The following is a 27,836-nucleotide window of genomic DNA, read 5'->3' as shown; positions in this document are numbered from 1 at the left end:
CTCTCTCTGCTCCTGTGACAGTCGTGGCATTTCTTTTGTGTGCTTTCATCACGTTTGGTTATACCCTGCAGACGAACGCATTTATACAGCTAACATGCACGTGCAGTTTATGCCAAAGGCGGGAAACCTGTTTCACCATTTTTTTGTCACCGCGCGAGCGCCGTCAAGGGTGGCGCGTTCAGGTGAGGTGTTTTTTTGGTACCTGTTCCTGGGCAGTCATATTCCCAATACCCACTTTCCACTAGTTATCGCTGTTTTTAGGAAAATTACAAATGGCCAACCTATACTTTCTTTTGCCGCTTGGTTTAGTTAGTAAAACTCAATTTTAGATGACATTTTTTCTTCGACTGTTGATAAAGAAATGACCAGACAGGACAATAAAAAGTGTAGCAAACACGTACTTTGATTTCAGAAAAGTGTGTTTGATATGTGTGGTTTCAACTGTTACATAGATGCGTTACATTACGGGAAAAGGTTTAAGCTAATACGATATATAACAATAGTTGTGTTTCACATTGTTTCCTTGTCACCGATGTATTCTGCAACACTGGGGTTGGGAAAAAAACATGCATGCAACCGTTGGCAACATATAGATCAAGCAGTTGTCAGAGATGAGTTAAGAACGTCGAATTAACAGTCAGCAGCGGTTTGGTTGGACACAGGGACATTAATATTCTTCCAATAATACGACTGGTTAGATGTCTGGACACATTCGTGTTTTCTACTCCGGATGAGTGACCATGAAGAATTATATGTACCCATCATTGTATCTGTAATTCTAGATACATATTGCACGTTTAGTAATTGCTCAAAATTGTAGTGAGTGAGTTGGATTTAACGCCGCTTTTAACAGTATTCCAGTTACATCACGGTGTGTCAGCTTCATGTGGGAGGAAAGCCCGAAGTCATGCAGGTCTCAGACGTTTACCACTTCGGTGAAACCCACGAGCACGGGTATGGTGCTGACAAACCTAGAAACATAATCGTGACGAACCGGGATTCGAACCCACAATCATAGGTTTCTGGCGCGCCCATGGGACGCAACCCTGCACAGCCAATCGTGGCGCCTTAGACGACTGGGCTCGAAATTGTAAGAAACATGAGAGGAAAGTGCACTCAAGTAATCCGGTAAAATACCCACGACATTGAAGTCCGACATGTTTGAAGTTTTTGATGGGCAGTTGGCGGGATAGAGGTCGGGGATGACGAACTTCGTTTCATTGTTGGGAATATTGATTTTCATTCACCTGATGAAGAAGTAAGCTTATACTCCGAAACGTAGTGTTCCTCGTAATAAGGAAGTTGACATCCATAAATTCTCTTCCTTAATATTGATTTAGATGACGATGCATTATGCGAACTAATCCGTGAGAAGGATACGACACAACCTGATGTTTCCGTTGAGACTGAAAAGATCTCGGCTTTCCTAAACCGATCCACGTTACCGGAGGATTTAATCCCAACAGAAACAAAGGAGGTGTATTGTAACATTACTATTTGAAAGTGATTCATAAACACAGGCTCATGATATAGTCGGAATCGTACAATCGATTCTGCTTTATGCAGAGATTTCATTTGGATGTGGAAAAGGTTTGGTCGCTTTATTTACCGAGCTCAGATACCGACAAATAACGATCGGATATATCAGAATAGGTCCAGGACTCGGATTACTCGAATGCTCGGTCCCGGCAAAATATTTTTACCACTTTTTTACCCCGGATGAGTCGAACTGAATATGTCCAATTTCTGTTTGTCTCGAACTCAAATTATAGCTCATAAGTTAAAACTAAGTTAAAAAGTACATAGATAAATCAAAAATCTGAAAAGCACAACGGAATAAAAGTTAAAATTAGCATTGAATGTATGGCCTAAACACGATACGATACTGCAATATGAGAAATGCTTCCGTTTTATTTATTTCTGTATGTTGTACGTTTGCTGTCTGTGGGCCAGATCAGACGGTAACAAGGTCAAATCGGATATGCCAAACTATCTTTTTGTCACCGGGTGTTCGTGACAACAGGGTTTGACTGTATATGAAATATCGAGTAAAAGCTAATAATGGAGTTACGTTTTCCCCAAAACAGAGGCGGACTCGCGATCCTTGTTCTTTGTCATACTTATAAATAGCCATAAAATGTGTTGTTAGTTTGTATTCAGCAAATGTTGGTCTCTTATTTGTAGGCTGTCACCAAACTAAATAAAATGTCGGTATTATTTCAGTTGGCATGTGCGTTTTCACTACCAGCGGAAAACGGTTAGCAATATCTGTTCCGACATATTTTTTGTCTGTTTTGTATTAATTGTGTTGCTGCCTCTGTGTTAACTCTGCCGTACCAAGGTCGGTTAACCGTACGGTGCAGACAGAGCTCCCTTAGGGGCCGTTATCTGACACATCACAGCTGTGTTTCTTCACCTTGTCTAAAGACGTATGTGCAAAAACGTTCAATAAATAATTCAACAGACAGGGTTAGCATTCGGCTGTGACGACCTGTAATGGTTAGGGTTAGAGGTGTGTGTGTGTGTGTGTTTCATCACACTTACAAATTTGGTAAAATGACCTCATTCGCTTAAAAGGTGACATGACGCCACCAAAAAATTCGACTGTTGTTTGCCACTGTAGACAAATGAGCGATATTTTACATGTGTATCACGTGCTAAAAGATGAATTATTGTGCATTTATTAAAAAAAGAGTACTTATCAAACATTTAATGTCTTCACTGGTAATCTGTTTGTTTGTTGGTTTGCAGTGCCACGCCGCACACAGTAATATTCCGGCGGCATGACGGTGGCCTGTAAGTAGTCAAGTGAGATAGCACTATAAATCGGCATCAGTCCGGACTAGTACAAGCAGCCACACAAACACACACACACGTACATAAACGTCGCTATATAAGTGCAATAATCTTGGACGCGACGTTAAACCCCATTTCACCTCACCCCACCTGTGTATGGGTTGACAGATATGTTTTTAAGAATCAAACTGATAGGTACATGGACCAAAATCTATGAAAAGAAATTAATTGATATAAAGTGTATTTAAGTAAACGGTATTTCGCTATTAATCATCACATAACGTTCAACACAAATCCTTCCTTTCCAATTTTATCACAAATTTGAAATATTGTTTAAAAAAACCATAAAATAGATATGTTTCCAAAAGAATTTATGCATTCGGGACACACCAGTGAACACATTCACATTCAAACACATTCCGGGCAAAAGAAAGCATGTTTGAAAATTGGATTTGACCGATACATTACAATCGTTATCAAGACGTTACTAGGTTGAAAACAGTCGCAGAAATACCGCAACTGTAAGGTACAATACACAGCTGTGATAACCGTATCAAACTCACGACAATCGATTAACCATTTCTAGTTTGTGTCATTTTTAACCACCATCAAACATGGATGTAAGCCATCTTTTGTCCCGCAGTTTACATTTTCGGATCATATTGTTTTTCATAATCATCTTTCATATGATATAATATTCATGTTGGAAACAGCTCCCAGTCTGTACGAACTAAAGCCTGCTGTTTATAAGGATCCCGTAGGGACGCTGTTTAGAATGAGTTCTCATCTAGCTTGCTTGTCGTAGGGGCGACTGACATGGAAAGGGCTGGCTGGGCTGGCGTGTCATCGTACCCAGACGGCCCGGAGTGTTGTTCATGATATCAATCATTTACAGCTGGTCTAGCTGGATGATAACTGACTGCGGGGATATACCACCAACAAATGCACAACCTTTTTGAATGTTTCTAGAATTCGGTGTTCATACTAGAAGTACGTACACTGTTTCATCTTTGGTCGCATACGATTTTAGCATTCGTCTTTATGCCAAAATATAGATTTTAGGCCAAATAGTCAGTTTTACTCGTTTTTCTGTGATATTTGACTGATTATTTGTATCTTCATTACATAATTGTTCTTTATATGAACCTGATGGAATTTTCGTTGACTGATTCTCGCCGCTGATGCGGCGTAAAACAGTATTCATTCATTCATTCATTCATTGGTCGCAACCGGACAGCAGTAAATCAACTCTAATGTCGTCCTTAATCCATGGGTGACTCCTACGACATCGTGACCCGTGAAGATCTGAGGTAGAATAGGTCCTCAGCAACCCATGCTTGCCATAAAAGGCGAGGGGCGGTCGGGTAGCCTAAGGTTAAAGCGTTCGCTCGTCACGCCGAAGACCCGGGTTCGATTCCCGACATGGGTACAATGTGTGAAGCCCATTTATGGTGTCCCCCGACGTGATATTGCTGGAATATTGTTAAAAGCGGCGTAAAACCAAACTCACTCACTCACTCATAAAAAGGCGACTATGCTTGTCGTAAGAGGCGACTAACGGGATCAGGTGGTCAGGCTCCCTGACTTGGTTGATGCGTGTCATCGTGTCTCAATTGCGTGGATCGATGCTCATGGTGTAAATCACTGGATTGTCTGATCCAGATTATTTACAAACGGCCGCCATAGGGTTGGAATATTACTGAGTGCGGCGTTAAACAACAAACAAACAAACAAACAAAGCTACGACATCGTGGAGTGCAGATGCAGACACCTGCTCTGTGTATGGCGCATGACACGCACACCTGTTACATCTATTAGCTAATGCCAATCTATCATATATATTTAAAAAAAATTATTTTCCTGGTGAGGGTGCAGACCTTTGTTATTGTTTCTTAAATGCTTTTGAAGGTTAAACGATTTGGATTGTTAATACAAGCAGATCTTCATAACCAATCAACTGATGGAAAACTAAATATATGATATTATTGTGTAAGATTGTATTTGTTGTATTTATTTAATTGGACCTTAGGTAAGCACATTTGGTCTTACTCATGTAAGGTTGTTATCAGTGACAAAGTAGACAAAGATGTTCTTTAGTATACTGCAATTGCGACGTTTCGGTAAAGATTTTTAGACTTCCTTAATTATAATAAAAAGGTCAATATCATAACATTATTAAGAAGAACAAAAATAATATATAGTCTGAGAAGGTGTTTTTTTTCTAAAAAACCTTAAATTACACATCAGCAGAAAGGATGCGTTGTCATCGGTTCTCAGGCGACCACAGTTCCCGGTGGAACGCCGAACTAACAGATCATGACCACAGTCAACACATGTGCTCGTGATTGATCATGTATAGAAATGCTGAGTGCGTACATCCTTTTAGAGACCGTCGCTGCTTCAGTAGTCAACAAGAGCATCAGTAGACTGTCTTAGGTACATTGAGGATTCGAGAGTCCTTTAAGGTAGAAACAGGTGATGCTGTATCGTCCTCCTGGTGGTGTAGGGCGGAGTGCATGCGCTGGAACTAGTTAGATCAGCTGACCAGGGCTAGTCAACTCCTACAGACTAGTTAGATCAGCTGACCAGGGCTAGTCAACTCCTACAGACTAGTTAGATCAGCTGACCAGGGCTAGTCAACTCCGACAGACTAGTTAGATCAGCTGACCAGGGCTAGTCAACTCCGACAGACTAGTTAGATCAGCTGACCAGGGCTAGTCAACTCCCACAGACTAGTTAGATCAGCTGACCAGGGCTAGTCAACTCCGACAGACTAGTTAGATTAGTTGGACCAGGGCCAGCTGACTCATACATACAAGTTACATCAGCTAACCAGGGCTAGTCAGCTTCTTCAGACTAGTTAAACAAGCTGAATCAGGGCCAGTCGACTCCTACAGGCTGGGCTGGGCTGGGCTGGGCTAATAGTATTCGGCTTTTTATCGACTAGTGGTGAGTGAGTATGGTTTTACGCCGCTTCCAGCAATATCACGGCGGGGGCACCGGAAAATGGGTTTCTCACATTGTACCCATGTGAGGAATCGAACCCGGGTCCTCGGCGTGACGGGCCAACGCTAGGCTATCCCAGTCCCTTATCGACTAGAAAGATCAGTTGAGACAATGCTATCAATTTCAAAACGGGCCGATGTCTACAGAACGATATATAATCCAGCCGAATATAGATGAGAGTGCATGTTGGTTTACGTCATATGCAACCATATTCAAGTTATATCACAGCGGTCGGCAAAGCAGTGGTTTATAGCACGAGAAGTGATCATCAGATATCGACGCATGCGCAGATGGCCATATTTCATTCAAGGTTACAGAAAAATCAACAGCCAAAAATGGTTCAAATGTCACACGATAAAGGAAGATGAAAAGTAGACAGTCTTGCATGACAACGGTAGATAAATGGTGTCTACTTTGTCCGTGCTGCTTGACAACGATGTAAGGATTAATACCGAAACGTTGCTATAATCATATATATATGTTAAAGACGATTTTATCCATAATTTGTCTACTTTGTCATCCATCAACTTCTAAGAAATGCATATCAAACAATTTAAGGCATGTGAAGTCAAAGGCTCATGTTCACATGTGCTGGGGCCGTTCTAGACAGCTTGTAATGAAAGCACGACATTTCGTCAAGTTAACAGATAGGTAAAAGTCATTTCTTACCCCGAGAGGGCAGATTTTCATCAAATTGCAGTAAATATTTATCAATACGGAATCCATGTTTGGTTATGGTTATTTTTTAAACAAACATCGAGATAAAACTCATTCTTTTGTTTTAAACACATTTAAGGTAAGTTGGTTTTCATGGGTTTTTTAGAATTGATGGCGTCTTTAGATCTTTCAACAAATGGCAAACACATATTGCGAGTTATTGAGTAAAGAAAATAAATCAAACACAAGTTTTAATGTTCCATAGGAACTATGACCTCGTTAATTATTCCATTAAACGTTTCGTGGGTAACGCTGTCAAAAAAAATATAGCACTGAATTCAGGTTGATGTCATCCTCAATTACGTAATGTATTGTAGCTCCATTTTAAGAAATAGACGACGAGTAGGGGTTGTTTACAGTACAATAAAACACTTCAAGGAGAATAAACCATGAGGGGTGCAGCTTTAATCATATTTACCAGTACATAGAGGTGTGTACCGAGGTGTTGAACTAATCCTATACGAAAGAAATATTGTGAAGCCTATAAAAAATGCATGTCTTAAATACGAGGGCTGGTCAAAAATTTCAAAGCCTGGCTAACTTTCAACTATGGGCCATAACAAAGTGAACTAGTCAATGTAGAACATGTATTTTAATAATGAAGACTTCCTGAATAGAATCGGACCTCGGCAATGTCAGACACTTCCCTCTCAATAATAACGTCGTCCAACTTACGACGTCATCAAGTTGCGAGCGCATGTACGAATCTCGCGAAATGACTTTATTGTGAAATAAAACAAGCTTCGTTCTTCATTGTACTTTGAGATTTATTGCGTAGGTTTCTTATATATCGTAACAGAATGGAATTAAATTACACTAGATAACCGAGGGCGGTTAGTACAGTAACAGTCAAAGTTCTAAAGTTACTCGGCTGCTCATCAACTGAAGAATATTTTACGTGTGCTTTCACTATAATTGTATTGTGAGCTGATAATTAGTATGCGTCATTCATAGATATTCTTGATGACGCTGACAGCCATCTGTGTTATTCTTGTTGCTGTCGTTGTTACTCGATAAACACCTACATGTGTGCGCTTGCTAAGCTTTAGAGGTGGCCTAGCACAAAGCATGTATTTACTATCTATAACTGATACTGAAGATATAGGCCAGCACAGAGATGGATCACATCGAGAATTGAAGACAACCCTAATGTTTCTTTATGCCATTAATTATGCTTCGATATTAAACAAAATTGAGGATCTTAATACATTCTACTTAAGGGACAGGTCATTTAATGGGGGGAGGGGCGGAGAATCAGGGGAGGCTCACCAGAAATATTATAGTCACTATAGGGGATGGTAGTAAAAATCAATACACATTTTGGGGAAGGTCATGTAAAAATTGAAAGAAATGGTCGATAAGTGGAATCGATGTACTTGTAAATAAATATAAATTGCTTTTAACTTGGTTGTGTTGATATTATATATGAAAATCATTTTTTCCCAAGGAAAAAGAGTAATACCTTATTCGTGTAGCTGTGAAGGGTAATGTGTACACGTACGTGTTTTCTTTAAATATCAATATAATATATTGCTTGAATTGAAACCAACGATAAGTCTCCGTATAATCCAATTTCCCCAAATCTCATCTGCACGCTCGCTTTTGACAGCTTATAGATGCAACCGTAAAATCTCTGAAACCACTCCACAATCGAAGAGGGAGTCTCGTAAATCATCTTTTTCATAGAACAATGTGAACACAATGTGCTACTCTATTGATCAAAATATCTAAATAACGGATAAAAGCAGAGTATCAAACAGACAATTTCGAATCAAATATTGTTCGTGCTGTTGTTTAAAGGAAAAGAATGGTAAATGTTTTGTTGTCGTTTGCCATATTAATCCGATTTTGTTATACTTATTCTAAGTTAAGTGTAATTTCATGAGAAATCCGTAATGAGTCGTAAGAGGCGACTAACGGGATCGGGTGGTCAGCCTCGCTGACTTGGTTGATGCATGTCATCGGTCCCAATAGATATCAATCTCACTGGGTTGTCTGGTCCAGACTCGATTATTTGCAGACCACCGTCATATAGCTGGAACATTGCTGAGTGCGGCGTTAAAGAACAAACAAACAAACATCACTTAAATGTGGGATTTCTCCCCACATCAAGCTGACAAGCCGTGATATAATTGAAATACGGTTCAACGCGGCGTTCAACCAAATGCACTCCCTCATGATGACTCAAACGTGACGAGACGCAATTTAAAAGAAATTTTTTGAAACATTACGAATACGTTTTTTTTTATTGGAATTCGTTGTATCTGTTCGATTATCTTTGATGTTTATGCAGTCTAACTATAAGGTGAAAGGAGGGAAAAAACAAAAATACGAAAAATAACTTTTCATAAAATCTAATTCTTGGTTTGGAATCATAATAAAATCTCGTTAAATATGTTTTGGTCACAGGTTTCATATTATCTTTTCATTGCCTCTTTTTATTGCGCATCATGTATATACGCACACCAACACAATCACGGAATTATTTATTGAGCGCAATGAGGCAGAGATTACATAACAAATCAATTTGTACAATCCGACTGCAGACGGAATAATACGAGAAGCAGCAAGTGCGTGAATGTATCATTGTCTTTCATTGGATACTATTTATAGCCTATCCAATCAAAATATTTGTCTTATACATGCTCTGTCCCGTGGGAGATAACTCAACGGAAGGTCAACATCTGACTCAGTCCAGTTTATTGACCGATTTGAGGATATTTACGTGTGTTGTAAAAAATTGGAAGTTAGTTATCAGTAAATGGTAATTGTATCTATTGGCAATACAAAGAAGAAGTCGTCCTCGTGTGTGGATGGGAGTCAAACAGGAAAATTCGCCAGGTGTGTAAGCTAGACCACTAAGCAGTATGGCAGTGTGGTCCACTCAGCTGCTATACAGTCTGAGATAATAATATTAGCTATGTTTGACACGCTGTGTTTGCATGAATTTTTAATCGAAAGTGCGGGGAAATAAAGCAGTATTTAAGTTACAGGGAAAGTCATTAAATACTGCTGTCGTTATTTCTCACCTATTATTTTAGTGACCATTGCATATTGTGCCTAATGTTATGTTGTAAGACTTGTCAGAAACAACTCGTAGAAAAATCAATGACAGTGAGTCAGAAGAGTGACTTGTATTAAAAAAGTTTTCTGAATGTGTTCGAATATGATTACACGTGGAGAATACATGTGTACTATTTAATAACACATTCAAATTAGTATTACCAATCAGTTCCTTGACGGGGAGAACCAGCTGTTCCTTCTGTTCATCACTCCATCCTAGTCTGACTTTGTCCAGATGGAGTCTCAGAGCTTGTGTTTGAGTTGCACACTGAAGGTCAAATGGCCCATCACCTTTGAAACCCATAAACATACCTCACATGACATGTTGTGATCATTGTTGTGACTTGCATCTAACTACCATGTCTACAGACACACGGGGCAGTTGTGTAGCCTAGTGGTTAATGTGTTTGCTCGTCATGTTGAAGACCTGGTTTCGATTACTCACATGGGTACTATGTGTGAAGCCCATTTCTGGTGTCCTCCGCAGTGATATTGCTGGAATATTGCTAAAAGCGGGGTAAAACCATACTCACTCACTCACTCACTCACTCACTCACTCACTCACTCACTCACTCACTCCGTACAGACACACAACACACTTGATGTGAACACTGTTTGTTTAGGATAGATGTAGATACATTTTTCATCATTAAAGGCAAGTGATGATATATGACATCAAAAAACATATGAGGCTTAGATTCTATTTATCATTCAAAATCATTCTTCCAACTCTTTCAGTTTGTTAACTGTAGTAAACATGATAACAAGTGTCTTGGGAGTAGAAAGTACAGCTTGTCAGCTTCACTGGCAAATATATTAGTGATGGCATTTGATTGTAATGTTATTGTAAACGATGACATCACTATGGTCTGCAAAGCATTGTGATGCAATTCATTGATCTCACCCTAGTTATATCTCCTGTGGAAGCCTAGTTTGGGATGGTAAATCCCTGATGAGGATGATGAACATGTGTAATACTTCATAAGTATTCATAACCATACCTCATTAGTGTTATTGAGTCCAAATAAGCCTTGGTTGTAATCACTGGTCACTTTTCATTTATGTCATAAGTCACACCGTGATCCTTCACTGTGGATGATTCTACAGATTGTGACAGAGAATTCTATCCTCAAGTGCATATTGGTGATGCATCAGTGAATCATGACATCCCTATGGGGAAGTATGTGTAGAGCTTCATCAGCCGATCATGGTTGTGATGTCCGGATATGTCTGATCATGACCGCCAGTCTGTCAGCACTACACCCACTGATACCAATACTTGATGGGTTCACTGTACAATGCTGAACTGGTCAAGGGATTCACCATTGAATGTATGGGAGGGAGCGTGTGATGTTCATTACATTTACACATGGAATATATTTCCTGTCACCATGGTCACTGCTTAAAGAAGTTTGTCTAGGAACCTCAGCAGCCAGAAAGAAGGACCCACAACACGTTTGTCAGTAAAACCTGAGGCTAGATTGTGTTTTTCAAGTATTAACTGTAACAATATTCTATAATCATCAGGGGCACAGGTGGCCCAGTCGTCTAAGGCGCCACCTTTAGCTGTGCAAAGTTGCGTCCCTCAGGCACGCCAGAAACCTATGTTTGTGGGTTCGACTCCCGGTTCGCCCCAATTATGTTTCTAGGTTTGTCAGCACCCTACCCGTGTTCATGGGTTTCACCGAAGTGGTTCAAGTCTGATACCAGCATCACTTCGGGCTTTCCTCCCACTTTAAGCTGACACGGGGGGGTCGGGTAGCCTAGTGGTTAAAGCGTTCGCTCGTCACGCCGAAGACCCGGGTTCGATTCCCGACATGGGTACAATGTGTGAAGCCCATTTCTGGTGTCCCCCGCCGTGATATTGCTGGAATATTGCTAAAAGCGGCGTAAAACCATACACACACTTAAGCTGACACGCCGTGATATAACTGGAACACTGTTAAAAGCGGCGTTAAACCCAACTCACTCACTATAATCATCATGATCATGGTAACTTGTCTGATGTCAAGTAATTACTTTTATCATATAATGGGTAGGTTTCTCGGCAGGATAAAGCCAACGGATAAAAACGATATCCGTTGGGGTCATATGCGGATAGAGATGCAAATATCAAAGGTCAAGTATTGGACTACTTTCACTGTTTATAAACAAACTTATGGCGTCGCTCTCGTCATTCGTCGATCGAGTCAGATTTAACCATCGGGACTCTGGATAAACTACAGAGAATGTTGCCTCCATTATCAAAAGAACAGTCTAATATACTGAAAATCAGTGTCTTACTGTGACGTAGCTAAGGCATTTTATACGTTTTGGCAACTTTGGAGATATAAATTTCGACACAATTTTGCGAGGGCACGAGGGCTATCCAAGCGGCATCAGGAGCCATATCTGTGCTTGTAGACTACTGCGGCTTGAACCTTTCTCCACAAATTAAAATACTTGGATTTGGCCGAAATATGTTTGAATTGTTACCCTGTTTCGTTTTGTCACTGTGTGTACATCTGACTATACTTCTTAACGTTATGACAGGACAGACCGACTGTTTGCGTATATGTTGCTTCACCACTGTATAAGAAAGAGATTTCAGTTGGAACTATATTGGCTACTGTCACTGTCCGATTGACACATCACTTACCCTGTGACGTCATAAATATTAATGCCCGCATTCCAGGAAAACTCGCAATGTTTCGGTAATGTTTGTGAGAGAGGGAAAGCGATTTTGAAGCACAGAATTATTAAAGAATGACATTATATGATAAAGAGGTTATCACGCTTGTGTGTTTGGGGATGGTCAATATCCTGTATTAGGAATAAACACTATTTATTTAGCTCGCCAAGGCTCGCTAAATACAATGTTTATTCCTAATGCAGGATATTTACTATCCCCAAACACACTCGCGTGATAACCTCTATTTATCATGTTTATCCTGATTTGTAGGCCTGTATTGATTTGCCAATACCCACAGTATTATCTATACTTAGGTACACACGATACTTGAATCATCAGTTTGTGAGGTCGTGATACGCTTTAATTGGAATAGAAACTCATAATAATAGCAGAACTAGCATAGTGCCACCTGTAAGCATGGTAGACACAAGGACGTGGTAGCTGATCAGTTCAAACTGTTTTGTTGTTGTGGTTTACTATCTTATGGTTTTTGAGAAAACAATAAATAAATGTATGAAGAAAAAGGTTTCAGAGCCTTATTTCAGGGATTTCATCATTTCTTCTTATTTGATGTGGTTTTTCGTGATACCAGCAGTATCGTCCGGCCATATCCTTATGAATCATATTGCAAGATACCAGGCGGTACTCAGCTCTAGTGACTTGAGATTTTGTTATTTACTCATTATCAATTAGCAGTAGTCAGTATGTAAAGCAAAATACCTGTTAACGTGGTTGAACATGATAGTGTTAAGTGTCTTTGTGTTTAAATTGTATTGACCTATTTTTAGATATTATTGTTAACTGTTGGTTGAACACATAGCAAGTATAACTGTCTATTTCAAAACGTTTGATTATTTGACATCTGCCATGCTTGTAATTGATCAACAGTTGTCTGTGGCATGAATTGTGTACCTATCAGTCGAGTGATACTCAATCATTGGAGCCTGGCCATGCTGACATTTCAAAGTGTATTCTTGTGTCACTTGTATTTATTCAAAACATTACATAACTGATTACAACAATGTATTACAATTTACATATACTATATATAGACATCTGCTATTTAAATAGTCTTACTGTAATATTCAGATTCAGTAATTTAGAGAAAACAACCTCAAGGACAATCACTGATATAATTATTTCAATTGACAGCATCATTGACATTACCTCGGAAAGTATAACTAGATTGACAGTTTTAGCTTCACGTGACACAATGTATGCACACCTGGATACTCCTTGTTGAAACAAACAAGAAAACAACTCATCAGTATCTCATTATTGCCTAGTTATGTAAATATTGATCAGTGCTGTTACAGAGTTTAGATACACATCACAAGATAGTCACACAAATAACCATCATATGTAACACCAGTTCTCAGTTTATTTACCGGGAAGTCAAATAGCTGCTAAAATACACACATTTCGAAGTTTATAAGGCTAATTTTTAGTCTGTCATGCAGACCCTGAAACAAATATCCAATACAGCCCGTGGAAGTGTATAATAGTTTGTAAGTGTAGAGTGCTGTAGTATCAGGACAGTGTTGTAAGTTGCTAGGCTCCTTTTTTCATATTTTATTAGATAATTTAACCGCTGTTTTTTGTGTAAAAGTTTCAGGGACTAGATGTTAGTCTAGCTAATTTTGTGCAGGCTTGTAAATAATGATAAAGAAAAATGTTTAAACAAACAGTAAAATGATAACATTTTTAACAATTTGACCATGGTTAATGGAATGGTAACACTACAATTCTGACATTTTCTCAAAGAAAAGGAGGATCACAGATACGCCTTTCATTCAAGGCTGTGACATGTTCACACTCTACTGGTAATCATTAGTCAGAAACATGAGAGAGATGGCCGAGCATCTGAGGCATAGTCACTGTCACATGCTGTCTGTTTCTGCTGATTCAGAAAGAAATCACTTAAACTGATTTACTGGTATAGATCCATACATACAAGCTATAATTGTTCTGGAATGTAGACAGAAAGGAATGTTAAGCTGATATCAGGTACTCGAGAACCATCACATTTAGTAATTTTGTAGAGTTGAAATATTTGGCCTATTAATAATGTTAGGTAAATATGTTAAACAGAGGTAAACATTTTGATATATAACCTGTGTAAGAAACCATCCTCATTTATCATGTTGCACTAGTGTATCATGTCTGCAGTCTGCATGTATTATGCACCCGTGAAGATCCGGGGTAGAATAGGTCTTCAGCAACCCATGCTTGCCCGTCAGCGTATCCCAAATGCGTGGATCAATGCTCGTGATGACAGTCACTTGATTGTCGGGTCTAGACTTGATAATCTTCAGACTGACATCATATAGCTGGAATATTGCTGAGTGTGGTGTTAAACAACAAACAAACAAACACACAAACAAAACATGTATGTCTTGGACCCATATGCACCCACATAAATGTATCAAGGGCTCGTTCATATGTTGAAGGAAGATCTGATACGTTCAGGAGTGAGAGAAATTCTGTATTGATAAGAGAAATTGAGTTGATGATGTCATTTCCGAAATGTAGCAAAGGTGGCAGATGGATTCAGGGTATTTATCAAAATGGAATGAAGATATAGATACACTGGATAACATGGATGATACGAAGGATAATGAAGAGGGTATGGTATAACGAGTTAAAGTCTCACTAAGACATGATGGACTAGCATAGTTAGTATGGCTAGTGATGTTTGAATGAGGGGTCTGTAGTCTGTTTACCTGGGCTAAAGCCTTTACACATGGGCTAGATCTCAAGTACTACATTACATGAGGCTCATTGCGCAAATGGCATGCAATGTTTTTTCTCACCAATAGAAACAATGTATTTCGTGGGCTGTTTTCACATATCATCAAATCATTACTGATGATCCGTCAGATTCTGTGAGTTTTTGTAGCCTACATATTAGCAAGTCTGCCTGAACACTGAATGTTAAAATGATTAGAATTGTTTTTGATTGTGTGTTGACATGGTTACCATGGCTACTGTCAGTCTAAATAATTATATTGCAAGATATTGCGGTTGACAAATGGTTAATCAGGAAATTTGTATTTATAATGAAAGCACTATTCTAAGTCTCATACATTAAACATATTTAAGATGCGTTTTTTATACGCTTCACAATATTTCTTTCCTGTTTTCGCATAGGATCAGTCCAACGTCTCTTATATTGTCTAATGTTGTCTAATATTGTCTAATATGTGTCTAAAGGTCCTATGTTTGAATCTCATTTGTTTATGAAATTGTCACTCTATCGCTAGTTTGTTTTTGTTGTCAGTCCTGCACAGGTTTGCTTATGCTTGGTTCCTCCATTAACTGTGAATACATATATATGACACTTTTGCGGTGAAGTCACTATTTTTTACCAATGAACATGATGAATCAATCAGCTCTGACCATTGAGACTCAGATTACCTTGACAGTATTTTGCAAGTTAACATGTGCCATAGCCTTTTGGACTCTACACTTTACTTCATCAGCATCAGGCAACAGTATGATAGTATTTTCATTAATAGTATAGGGTGTGCAGAAAGCAGAAAGGACATAGGCAGGGTAGGGTCCATTTGACTTCCGTGTGTCATACTCGGCCTCATTTCATTACCTGACTAAAAATAGACAAGCGTAAAGCGACCGCATACTTTCATGGGTCATGAAGGGACATTCTCTATATTAACCTGTGGACTATAAACTTGTCCTTATATTGCCAGGTTTTTTATTGCAAGATATTGCATTAGTTAGATCAGTATTGTGATATGTGTTGCAATGTTGCAATGTTGCCATGAACATACTGCTGTTTTCTTCAACTTTCAAATGCCATTAATTGTAATAAAACCAAAATAGCACCAAATGTCAGCTTTTTCCCTCTTGATGGGAACATCACATAGTCAAGAGGCTCGGCTGCCATTACCGTTTGGCTCCAAATGAGAACTTTGAATTGTAGAGGTGCGAGATATTACTGGTATACCGGTTTACCACAATATGAAATACCAATAAATGAGTACCAATGAAAATACCAGTATATTGCGTTTTTCAAAATCATGCGTATCATCTTGTTGAAGAGTTCACACTTGCGTCAAATCAAATGGAAATTAAGAAATTAGCAACTTTTTCTTGTGGTCGAAACAGTAAAACTATTTGGGAGAGTTTCCTGTATATGATGTGGCTATTACGCAAGCTTTGTGACCATAGCAACATCCAACAAAATACAAAGTTGTCAAAAACATGCAGGGGGAGTTTTTGGGTTCAGGTTCATAACAAATTACTGATGAAAGCATGAAATATATTCAGGTACGTATCACAATACACGAATTATTATTGTAGTAAATTGCAATATGAAATTCAGGCCAATACCCATCACTATTGAATTGCAAAATAACTCAAAATCAGGAATAGTCTATACCGTTGTGCCCCTTCATTAAAGATGTCAACTTGTACACAAACCAACATGTTTCTTTAACAACTTTTTCCAGTGATGGGAATAAAAATAACAAACAGCAGACATTGTTGGGTACAGGGTATTCATTGCCGTGTTCTGTATTGACATTCAATAGACTATTCCAGATTTTTAGTTATTTTGCAATGCATCCTTGTCATTTGGAGCCAAACTGAGTAATGCTTACTCAAGGGAGGTAACACAGTGACAAACAGCGGTGTGTACTGGATGTTCCATACAGATTAGATGTGTGAGACAGATTTTTAATTATTTCATGATATTGACAAAACCCAATTATCCCATGTTTATGTATTTCCTTTTATACCCACCCATTTAGATCATATCACAAGGCCTATTGTTGAAGGTGTGTTTTGTAATTCAGTGATACCATGCAGCCCTGCTACCGACAATGGTTTGTATTGTGAATATGTAGAATGCATATTGTATGAGCTAAAACCACTCCCCTATCTTGTCACACTGTTAGTCTCCCGGCAGTGTGTACCTGTGAGTCATCCGTGTAGCAGAAGTTCAAAAAATTTCGCTCTTTATGAGATTACAATCACAATTCTGTTACTATCATGACCATAGTTGAATATCTCAGTGACCCTTAAATGTTACATATCAGACAATGTGTCGGTAAGATTTGTTACATTATGCCATGACATACTTCAAATACCTACTGATCATGTCATACCAGATACACTTCCCACAATAGTCTTGACCATGAAACTCTGTCAATATAAGCAGTATCATTCTATTCAAAAATAGGTCAGACAAAAATTAATATATCCACTAATCTCATTTTTATATGCTAATGTAATACTAATGTGACTGGGCCATAATTATTTACCATATGATAACTGTCTATTACCAAACATTCATGTGTAATGTGAATCACTTCCATCAATTTTTAGTGTTACCCATGCTTTAACCCATACTTGCCGTAAAAAGCGACTATGCTTGTCGTAAGAGACGACTAACGGGATCTGGTGGTCAGGCTAGCTGACTTGGTTGATGCATGTCATCGTATCCCAATTGCGTGGATCGATGCTCATGATGTCAATGACTGGATTGATTATTTACAGACCGCCATCATATAGCTTGAATATTGCTGAGTGCGGCATAAAACAACCAACCAACCAATCATGCTTAAACAGTGTTGAACAGTATATATTTTAGAATAAAATACATCATGTACATATATATCATTAGATGCCTCAGGCCCAACACTTTTGAAAATGTGCATGAAAATTAAATAATTTCTTTATCATGGCCTAATGGGAACAGCTACATGTATTATTTCAGCCAACTGGCTCAGCATGGAAACAATATTGGGGGTTATGTTCCATATTACAAACATGCAGAATTTGGCCTTGGGCTTGAACATGAATAATGTGCACTCCCATACTATTGTTGCATCTGGTTGGTGTAAGGCCAACTAAATACAACCTGTTTCTAACATTTGTGACTTATTATATCGGATGGCTGTAAGTAAAGAACATGAGGTGCAAGCTGTCACGTATGTTTAATTATCCTCCAGGCTGTGGTGAATCATTGAAGTAGGGCTTCAGTGTTTCAGACGTGCACTCGATCTTGATACATCAGCTTAATGAGGAAGTTATTTTGGAAATAAGGTATGACTACTCAGCGTATATTGTGTGCAGGGTTTTACGCGATTCTCATATATACCTCCAGTACACACAAATGTTGAGACTGGATGCAGAAAAGGAATATACATGGACATAGAATGGACTTAACTCGTAATAGTAATCGTAATGGGAACTGGACTTTTAGCGTCAGTTAACGCTCTTGCCTCGGTATGCAGTTGTTATTGTCGATCTATGGATGATATATAAGCTTAGGGCTATCCATCATCAACCACAGCATATGGGATTATATTTTACACATACATATATTACCTCAATACCTGTAAAAATCATAGGGCAGGATTAGGAATTTGTACAGCCCTATTCCGCAGACTTGGTCAGTTATGTTATACTAGGGATAGGGGACGTGACCCAGGCTCCATGGCAACCTGAAGCACTTTTATACTGTTTAATAAAGTTTAATTGAAAATATTGGCACCGGTGTCCCAGTCATCAAAGGAACTGCAATTAGTAGTGCAGAGTTGCATCCCTTCAGCACGTCAGCACAACCCATCATAAACTGGACCATAGGTTGATTTTAAGTTGTATACAGAACAATAGATATTGCAGTCTTACATTTGAAAATGATACGGGTTAAGAAAAGTGTTTAACCATGCTCCTCAGAAATGGCGGACGGACATTTATGTTTATATATAGTTTTGTGTTTTTTGGTGGTGGGGGGAGAGAGGAGTGTCATTGACCCAAACCTCTGACATACCTGAGTCTAAAGCACTTACCAGGTTGCATGGTTGATCATTATACATGTACTTGACAAAAACATCCAAAAACAAAACACTGCTAAACCAAATATTCCCCGCAGTATAACCTGTAACCCACTCCATCCATTATACCTATGAATACTTCCATCCTCCTTGACCGGCCAGCTTAAACAGTGTGATACAATACTGGACAATGGGCACCTGAGCGACTGAGTTCATGAAAGACTAGGTCAACCGTCCTGCTCTGCTTGTTTCCATGTCTACACTGAACATACATTATACCACCATCGTGCTTCACATTCCTGTCAGAGGTCAGGGGGTCAGACAACACAACCAGTCAGCCAAAATCTTGATTTTATGTGAGTTTTGAAATTCTTTGTCCAAAATCTTGCCAAACACTTGATCATGTTTCAGTGGCTTATGAACGTTCATGGCAAAATGTCAGATTTTCTCAAAGTAAGGTATTTGCAGCAAGTAGAAGGTGGAAGGAAGGAATGTGTTTTCGATTCAAGATGAGCCTTCTATTTTTTCATCAACATGTTCAAACAATAAATGAACAAAGAATATGTCAGATAACATGGCTGAGGTGCATTGGAAGTATGGCCAAATAAGTCAGACATGTTGAAATACTGTGTATTGACTTATTTTAAGAAATCAATACACATGATTTAATATGTCAATGTGTCGCAAATATTGAGCATTGTGTATACATGATATATGTAAGTCATGATCATGTGATAGCTGACATAATAAATAGAAAATATTTATGTATTTATATTACATTATGTAAACTTTAATAAGTGTAGTTTGTGACCTATATGACCAGTTTAGCAAATCATTTTTGTCAAACATGTCAATGCATACCTAGTATAAAATAGAAAAAGAAGAGAATACACACCCACACAAACCAAACTTGGCCCAACCTCAGGTAACTTTTTATTTTCGGCTTCATCACTGTTTTCACAAAGCCAGTATGTCAAGACGATTTCCTGCAAACAAGTCAATTACGCTTGATAAGCTTTCTGTGATAATGACATAATGTCCAGTCACTTTTACTGCTATAATCTGCATGAACTTATTATTAGAAAAAGTACTCAGCTTACGTGATTTGTACCAGCCTGATAAAGCATCCGGTGTGATTTGTGAAAATATTTTAGCAAACATTGTATTTTGTATAAGGAAATAAGATTGTGTGATAACATTTTAACAAGGCAAAGGACATGTAATAATAGCTTTAGAGATCCCAGCCTTGTACGTGCAGGAGTGCACATGCAGCCCACATTCCAGACACTTCCTTGCAACATGTGGGCACTCTGTCATTGAATAAGAAAGGACAAGTTTATCGATCTTTGTCAGCTGGCAAATTCTATTGATAGACCTAACCAATGTGGGGGTGGTGGACAAGAGTTATTCCCCTTTAACTGCTGTGTGTCGATGCCTAGATCTTGGTAAGAAACCTGATAGGTGGATGTACTTATATGCGGGATGAGGATGGAGGTGACAGGATCGGACATCCTGACTTGGTGGATTTGTTGACTTGACAAAGGCCTAATGGTAGTTGAAAAAACATCTCATCTTTGTAAGATAAACAAGGTTGGTATGAAACAGTTGGTTTAATGTAGCAGGGGTTGTGAAGGTTATAACATTTGTTATTGTCATTATTTTGTCACCTTGTGAGGAGAAAGACGTTTGTATGGATTGAACTTATTGTTGCAAATAATTTTGGTGTTTTTCAAGTTCAGGTCTATACTGGTAAAGAGGTATGATATTTAGATTTGTTTTTATAGGATCTGAGTATGCTAACTGTGTATGCTGACATTCAGATGGTTCTTACCATGCTTCCATATAAGCAGGCACTTTAATTCTGTTTACAGAGGTTTAACATATTCTCTTTCAGATATTCATTTCATTTTTTCCAATTTTTCAGATTGAAACTTGTTTTGTTTGTATCTTACTCAGTATTCTAGTATTGGGTACTATGATTTTTAAAACATGTCAAATCAGCCGTATGATGATTTATATATCAATATATATGTTACATGGTTAATATTATAAGATTATGTCTGTATGTGGTCATAATATATAAAGTGTAAAATAATACTCAGGAAATAACCCTGGTTAATTACCAATATAGGAAATAGTAGTTTGTTTATCTTATATATAAATAATTATATTCACATGTTGAAAAACCTTGTTTTCTTGTCTAACTGGAATGTATTGATTCTGACTTATCATACTTGTGGCAGGATAATTTTTGTAACACCAAATTTGAAAATGTCTAATTAAAGGTTTTTACCAAACCATAAAATTACAGATAATGACAAAGCTGACTGATATGTCCATAACAGGATACAATTGTATTTTGTCACCATGGTCTCTGGTGGTTAAAGCATTTGCTCATCACGTCAAGGACCCAGGCTCAGTTCACATGGGTACAATGTGTGAAGCCCATTTCTGGTGTCCCTCCACCCAAGATATTGCGGGAATATTGCTAAGAGCGGCATAAAACTATACTCACTCATCTTTTTGGGATCTCGAATTATTCACATAAATATTAAGAGATATGTTATTAACTTCCATACATTTCACAATCTGAAAGTCAATATTAATGCAAGAGTTTTCTCACGTTCAGTGTTTCCCTGTGTTGATCGTTATGTAACATCCATGTGTTATTGAGCCATGAAGTACATTGCAACCACTGTGTTTGGTTTGGCATGCCTGGTAAAACAGGTGGTATCTCCCTGGTGCTCGTTGACATTTATGTAATACCTTCTGCCGTGGGGTACTTCCACTCGTTTTATTCCATCATGTCTATGTAGGTTGGTAGTTCCAGATACATGTTTTATTCATAATGTTCCTGCTAATTCTGCTAATAGCATTACCGATAACAGAATGAAATTGACATACCTTGAGATGTGTTTCTGTTGCTTTGTTCCTTGTTGGTAGATGCTTTAACACACTAAAGATGATATTGACAACCCAGGGGCATTGTTAATGTCCTACTGTCAGACACCTGTCAATCACATCACCAGGTCATCTGGAAATGTACATTTGGGATCTTCATGACCATATAGTTAAGTTCACATTCTACAAAAGTATTCCAATTATCATGTTAATTTATAAGACATTTATGCACATACAATAATTCAGACGTAAGATATTAGTCAGCAAATGTTTGGCAAAATCACCAAATTTTGAAATTGATGCCCGAAGGGCAGTGTGGACAAGTAGAATATGAAATACTCCTATCTACTACATTATCGCTGCTGAATAATCTCAGATGTCAGGTCTTGACTTCTGCTGGACTAATAAATTGTTGCTGTATTTGACCTGAAGTGGCTCCTGTTGTTTTGAGTTCACAGCCCTAGATCAACAAGAAGACGGAAACACAATCTTAACATGTGCAATGTAAATATAGCTGTGTCAGATCCTGCCTGCATGAGGAGATGAAAGTGACAACATGTTGTGTTGTCGCTGTTGTGTTTTGAGATTCATATGTACACAACCATATGAAGATGGTGATGCTACTGAGAAACATGATTGAAGCTGTGTGGCTCTGTGTCTGAGGATGTTGGTGGATCTGTACCTTGGTGTTACTCTGATGGAAATGATGTTTTACTTGATCACAGGACATGGAGCTGGTTTAACATCTGTGTCAGTGTGTGGTGATTTATTAACACGATCAAGAAGTTGTGATATGATGGAATATGTGATTGGAAAAGAAGACATATTTAGTTTTTGGGGTGACTTGTGATATTTTGACCTTTGATCAATATACAACACCATGACATTTTTTAAGGTAGGAACAACCTTTGGTCTATTTGTTAGTAGACAAATATGTACATTTGATAGGGGATTTAATATGCCGAGACTACACTTTTTTGTTTTATCCTGTGTGCAGACGTTTTGATTATCTCGAAATTTTGGTAGATCAAGCTAAGAGTAAATTTGCCTTGCTCATGTCTTTTGCATGTCTTAAGTCTGTTTTGTGCTGACAAGGTACATGCTATAATTATGTTTATCGGTTCATGATGCTTGACTTCTCATGTAGCATGGAGCATGTTCTGATAATGTGCATTTAATTCACTTCTGGGAGAGAAAGATTTGTTTTCTTTATTCATAGTTAAAGGATTTGCTGACAAGCAAAATTTTTAAAGTAAAGTTGCATATTTTTAGTTTTGTGATCCATCAGCACGGCAAGGATGGAGCTTTGAAGCAAATAAAAAGTAAATTTATATTATATTAAACTTTTTTCATGTTTAGGGTTGTGTTTTTTCGGGCTCCACTTGACCAAATTTGTAAACTAAATGTTTACTGAAGTGTTGCCTGAATAATGTCTGTGGATTGGTCACCTGTTGCTTAATAGGGTATGACCTTATGTAACATCAAGACCGTGGTCTAGTGGTAGAGCATCCGCCTGGAGAGCGGTAGATCAGGGGTTCAATTCCCGGCCACTTCATACCAAAAGATGTCAAAAGATGGTACTTGTTGTTATCCTGCCTCGCGGTCGGTATTAAGGGGCTAAAACAAGGACTGGTCAGCTTAGAATCAGTATACAGTGTCTGATTTGGGTATTCATGTTAAACTGTAGCATGGTATGGGCTAGCACTAGCTTTAGTCCGATTGAGTACAAGCAGCCATACACACATACACATGCATGCAAGTGGCGACATAAGTGCAATAATCTTGGAAGCGACATTAAACCACATGTCACCTCACCGCACCTCATGTAACATCATGGCTAAATGTATATCTTGAACATGCTGTAGTTGTTCTTTGTATTCAAACCCATGAAGATCCAGGATAGAACAGGTCTTCAGCAACCCATGCTTGCCGTAAAAGGAGACTATGTTAAAGGAGACTAATGGGACCAGGTGGTCAGGCTTGCTGACTTGGTTGATGCATGTCATCGTATATTCCATTTGCATGGATCGATGCTCATGATGTCAATCACTGGATTGTCTGGTCCAGACTCTATTATTTACAAACCACTGGTATATAGCTGGAATATTGCTGAATGCCGGAGTTAAACAACAAACAATGTAATGTCCCCAACAAGGTTAGGTAGGTGTTGCAATGTATTGATGTTTCTTTACACAAACGCTTCAAATCATTTGGCACTCTATGATAATGGTATGATAATTGTGGCAGTTCACTCAAGCATTGTATTCATACATGGCTTCTATTGTTACATCAGTGAGTGAAATGAAACCATCAAAATTGATTATTTTAAGAATGACATTAGATTATTACCGTCTTATGTTTCTACGTCCTAAATATATATTCAAAATAAAAAATTATACATATATTGCTTGCCAGTCTTCACATTATAATGAATACAATTTTTATATTTGTTATATATGACAGTTTCAATACAGAAATACACTCGGCTTATAATCCTTATTTTTGAGAACAAGTGGACAATCATCAGCAGCAGTGTTAGCCAAGGTTCTGTGATGTGAATAAGTCCACTATCTGATTATGCTTGACCACATGTGTGTCAATGTGACATGCATGGCATTGTGCTAGACTGACATTTTGTCCCAGAAATAAAGTAATCTTATTTGAAATATATATCTACAAAATAATAAAAATGAAGTACAAACGGAACCCAGAACATTCATTAATTTCAGGCCTAGAGCTGAGGCAATATATAGACTAGGACTCCTTTTTTAATATTTTTCTCCAGTCTGGGAGACAGACTATAGGCTTTGTGCCAGTGAGCCCAACACAGTGGACGCTCAACACATTAAGCATGTTAATGTTGTGATATTCAAATTAGCTACAAGCATTCATGTCTGTTGAACATGGTCACAATGTTCACAATGTGTAGGAATCTAAGTTGTTCCTCATTCCCTTTGCATAATTGTTGCGAGTGCTTCACAGTGCTTGACAGGATGTAACGGATCACTTGCCGATCATGCTCATTGGTCGTATTAGATTAATTCAGAATATGACATGCAGGTTGGCTGAATGTCCCACGAGTGACACTGATTATGTTGTTTAATGTTCAGAAGCCATCACAGCTAGCAGAGCCTTAAACAAAATTCCGTAACTGTCACTTTTCAAAAATAATTTTGAGGTGATTTTAACATGTTTAAGGTTGAAAATTAGCATGATTATAAACAAGTGTGTCATAGATTATTCTAAGTGTTGCTGTTTGTTAATTATGATTACAGGTTGGCTTGTTAATATTCTTATTAATGATAATATGATGATGAAAACAAATGGCATTGTGACACATTTTCTCCATGTTCTTGTGTCTTTATCATAATTCAGGGATTTACAGTATCATACAAGGTCATTTAGATTAGCAACAGTATTAGAGTTATGTTATTCTAAACACTCTTTCAATTTCCCTTTCTAATTTAACTTAACAAGAAGTGCTGTACGTGTTTCCTTGTCAGAGTCAGGTATGCCTGACAGTGTACTTGTCTCAGCTGAAATTGACACTCGACCTAGAGAAATGTACATGCTGTGTGTATGGGAGGTCAGCTTGATTCAGGCAGTCTCAGCCCACCTGTCAAGGTGAAGACACAGCACAACAGATGGGGATTGTTTTGTCTTTCACCAAGTTCACCTGGCATGCCTGGTGATACAGTGCAGTGAGGAAGATAATGATGAGGGCAGGATAATGTTTTTGTCTCCAGATGAGGGCGATGCGAAGGTAAAGATGAGATTTCATCATGTTGATGGTTTGAAGGTTGTCCTGATATTCATGGCATGTTTGATGGGGTTCTTGTCTTCTTTAGGGCCATACAAATTACTGTGTGCTTAGTATGGTAAATGTAGCGAGAAACAACTGACATCTAGAATGTCTTGGATCATGCAGTTGTCTGTTATATGGCTATGCGTCTACAGATATTTCTCTCAGTAGTCATGGTAACATTGAAATGTAATGAGTGTTTATTATGAATATGATGAAGATTATGACGATTTATTTGTTTCTTGTTTACACTGCAATGAGCATGCTCAGCAATTTTTTTGTGGCAACCTGTGAAAAATCCAGTCTGGACCGGCCAATCCAGTGGTTGATATTATGAGCAACCAACACTGTTGGAGTACAAGGATGCACAATCAATCAAGTCACTGAGTCTGACCACCCAACAGATTTAGTTCTAGGGACCTGTATTCTTACCCAGAATCCCCCTGATTATAGATATAACTAGCCTCATGATTTGTCAAAATGAGTAAATATGTGATGTTAATCATGGAAGAATAATTATCATGATCCTTAAGAGAGATCATTCTGATAATCATGTTAATTGTTCCTCGGAACAATATTGATGATGTTCGGACTTGTATAAACGCGTTAAAAATTTATACCAATGTGTATGTTTTAGGTGCTAAGGTGCATTGAATGTTGGCCATGGTTAAATTGGTTAGACAACAGTGATGTAAGGTTTGTTCATTGAAGTGTTCGGTTAAACCCTGAGTTGTGGAACTGACTGTTTCAACAAGTATACATCAAATCTTTGTGGTCTACCTTATACATGTTATACATTTTTAATTTTGTTGTCAGAATCATGATTTTTTGGTGAATACTCTTGTAATGATATTAAATCCGCTAATTTATCATGAAAGAGTAGGTTATCGATGTGATAAACCAATCAGATAAACTTCATTTCACAATTCATTTTTTTTTAAAAAGAGGTTGTCTCGCAGGAACTACTTTCATAAAGTTACCTACTTGCTCAATAACCTGTTTGCCTAACGTGTCCAGTAGAATAGACAGGGTCTCCAGATGTGTGGGGGACTCTGTATACCAATATTTACTCTAGCATTTTATACATGGTTTCTCAAGTTATGTCATTGAGTGAAAGTATGTCTTAAAAATTTGAGTACCTTAAACATGACACTATTATGTGCTCAAGAGATTATGACTATTTGTTTCCATGTAAAACAATATCACAGGTAGGTACAAATAAATGTAATACAGTTTACATTTTATGATATTTTAGAATTAAATACACACCTCACTTGTCTGTGTATCAGTGCATGGAAATGAGTTCTACATGTATTAACAGCTGATTGATAGATTGTAAGTACTTATCAACACACTCATACAACTTGGCAAATGTTCCACAAATCAAGTATTTTCGAGGCTGATCATGTGATAGACATCTAGTTCAAGGACTCATCATAGTTTTCAAGCAAATGTAATTCTGAAAGTTACAAAAGATAACTTGGAGATTACTATGGTTACCATGGTAAATAACAAATGAGTGAAATGTATATTGATGAGTCATCAATCTCATTAAAATCCGATCTAAGTTCTCACTGCCGCTAAACAAAGATCTGAGGACGTCCCATTACGGGTCATGTCAGAACGACCTTTCACGACCTTTAACCGACCACTGAAACAACTAACAAGAAGTCGACATCAGCCAATTAGAAAGCAGATTGTTCGAGCTTTACGGCACTCGTTTCAACCTGACGACTTCGATTTCAGACTATGCTTGAAAAATATGTTGACACAGTTTTTGATTAAAATTTTGAAAATTGAACAGACGAATATTCCGGAATGTCTAATATATGGTTACGATTGTATGGCGGTGCTTCCCACATACTCATCCGTCCAAATGTTTATCCCACGGAAGCAAGAGATAGATGATAATTTTGATGGAATCAGTTGTACGGGCCTGTCATTCGGAATACCCCATGTTAATGTTTTCGAGGTTGCATGATTAGAAAACACATTCCGTCTGTCACTTTCATGATCTGGTAAGTGACGCTTTGATTGTTTGGAAGAAAGGTCGTTCTGACGTGACCCGTAATGGGAT

The 27,836-nt window shown here is 38.1% G+C and overlaps 1 protein-coding gene and 1 long non-coding RNA gene across 7 annotated transcripts in view; one reads left to right on the top strand and one right to left on the bottom strand.

The window, feature by feature from the left end:
* The window catches only part of LOC124149858, a 74,141-nt gene that overhangs the window by 21,717 nt on the left and 24,588 nt on the right, over positions 1–27,836 (bottom strand). For 2 of the 3 annotated variants that reach the window (XR_007218123.1, XR_007218122.1), the window contains exons 2-4: positions 21,961–22,090; positions 19,952–20,042; positions 13,286–14,583 (exon numbers count right to left, since the gene is read on the bottom strand). This is a non-coding gene — a long non-coding RNA (uncharacterized LOC124149858). Of the gene's footprint in view, positions 1–13,285; positions 14,584–19,951; positions 20,043–21,960; positions 22,091–27,836 lie in introns of those variants that run through there. The other variant, XR_007218124.1, reaches the window with a different exon arrangement.
* LOC124149855 (trafficking kinesin-binding protein 1-like) overlaps positions 20,530–27,836 on the top strand; it is an 87,364-nt gene continuing 80,057 nt past the window's right edge. For 2 of the 4 annotated variants that reach the window (XM_046521669.2, XM_046521667.2), the window contains exon 1: positions 20,530–20,646. In XM_046521669.2, the coding sequence (XP_046377625.1) occupies positions 20,605–20,646 (42 nt within the window). In that variant the 5' untranslated portion in view covers positions 20,530–20,604. Of the gene's footprint in view, positions 20,647–22,822; positions 22,853–25,595; positions 25,721–27,836 lie in introns of those variants that run through there. The other 2 variants (XM_046521670.2, XM_046521668.2) reach the window with 2 other exon arrangements.

The sequence above is a fragment of the Haliotis rufescens genome, unplaced genomic scaffold (genome assembly GCF_023055435.1).
Source record: "Haliotis rufescens isolate VD_foot unplaced genomic scaffold, xgHalRufe1.0.p SCAF_4, whole genome shotgun sequence".
In the NCBI taxonomy this organism is placed as follows: domain Eukaryota; kingdom Metazoa; phylum Mollusca; class Gastropoda; order Lepetellida; family Haliotidae; genus Haliotis; species Haliotis rufescens.
This window is presented reverse-complemented; position numbering and strand designations above follow the sequence as displayed.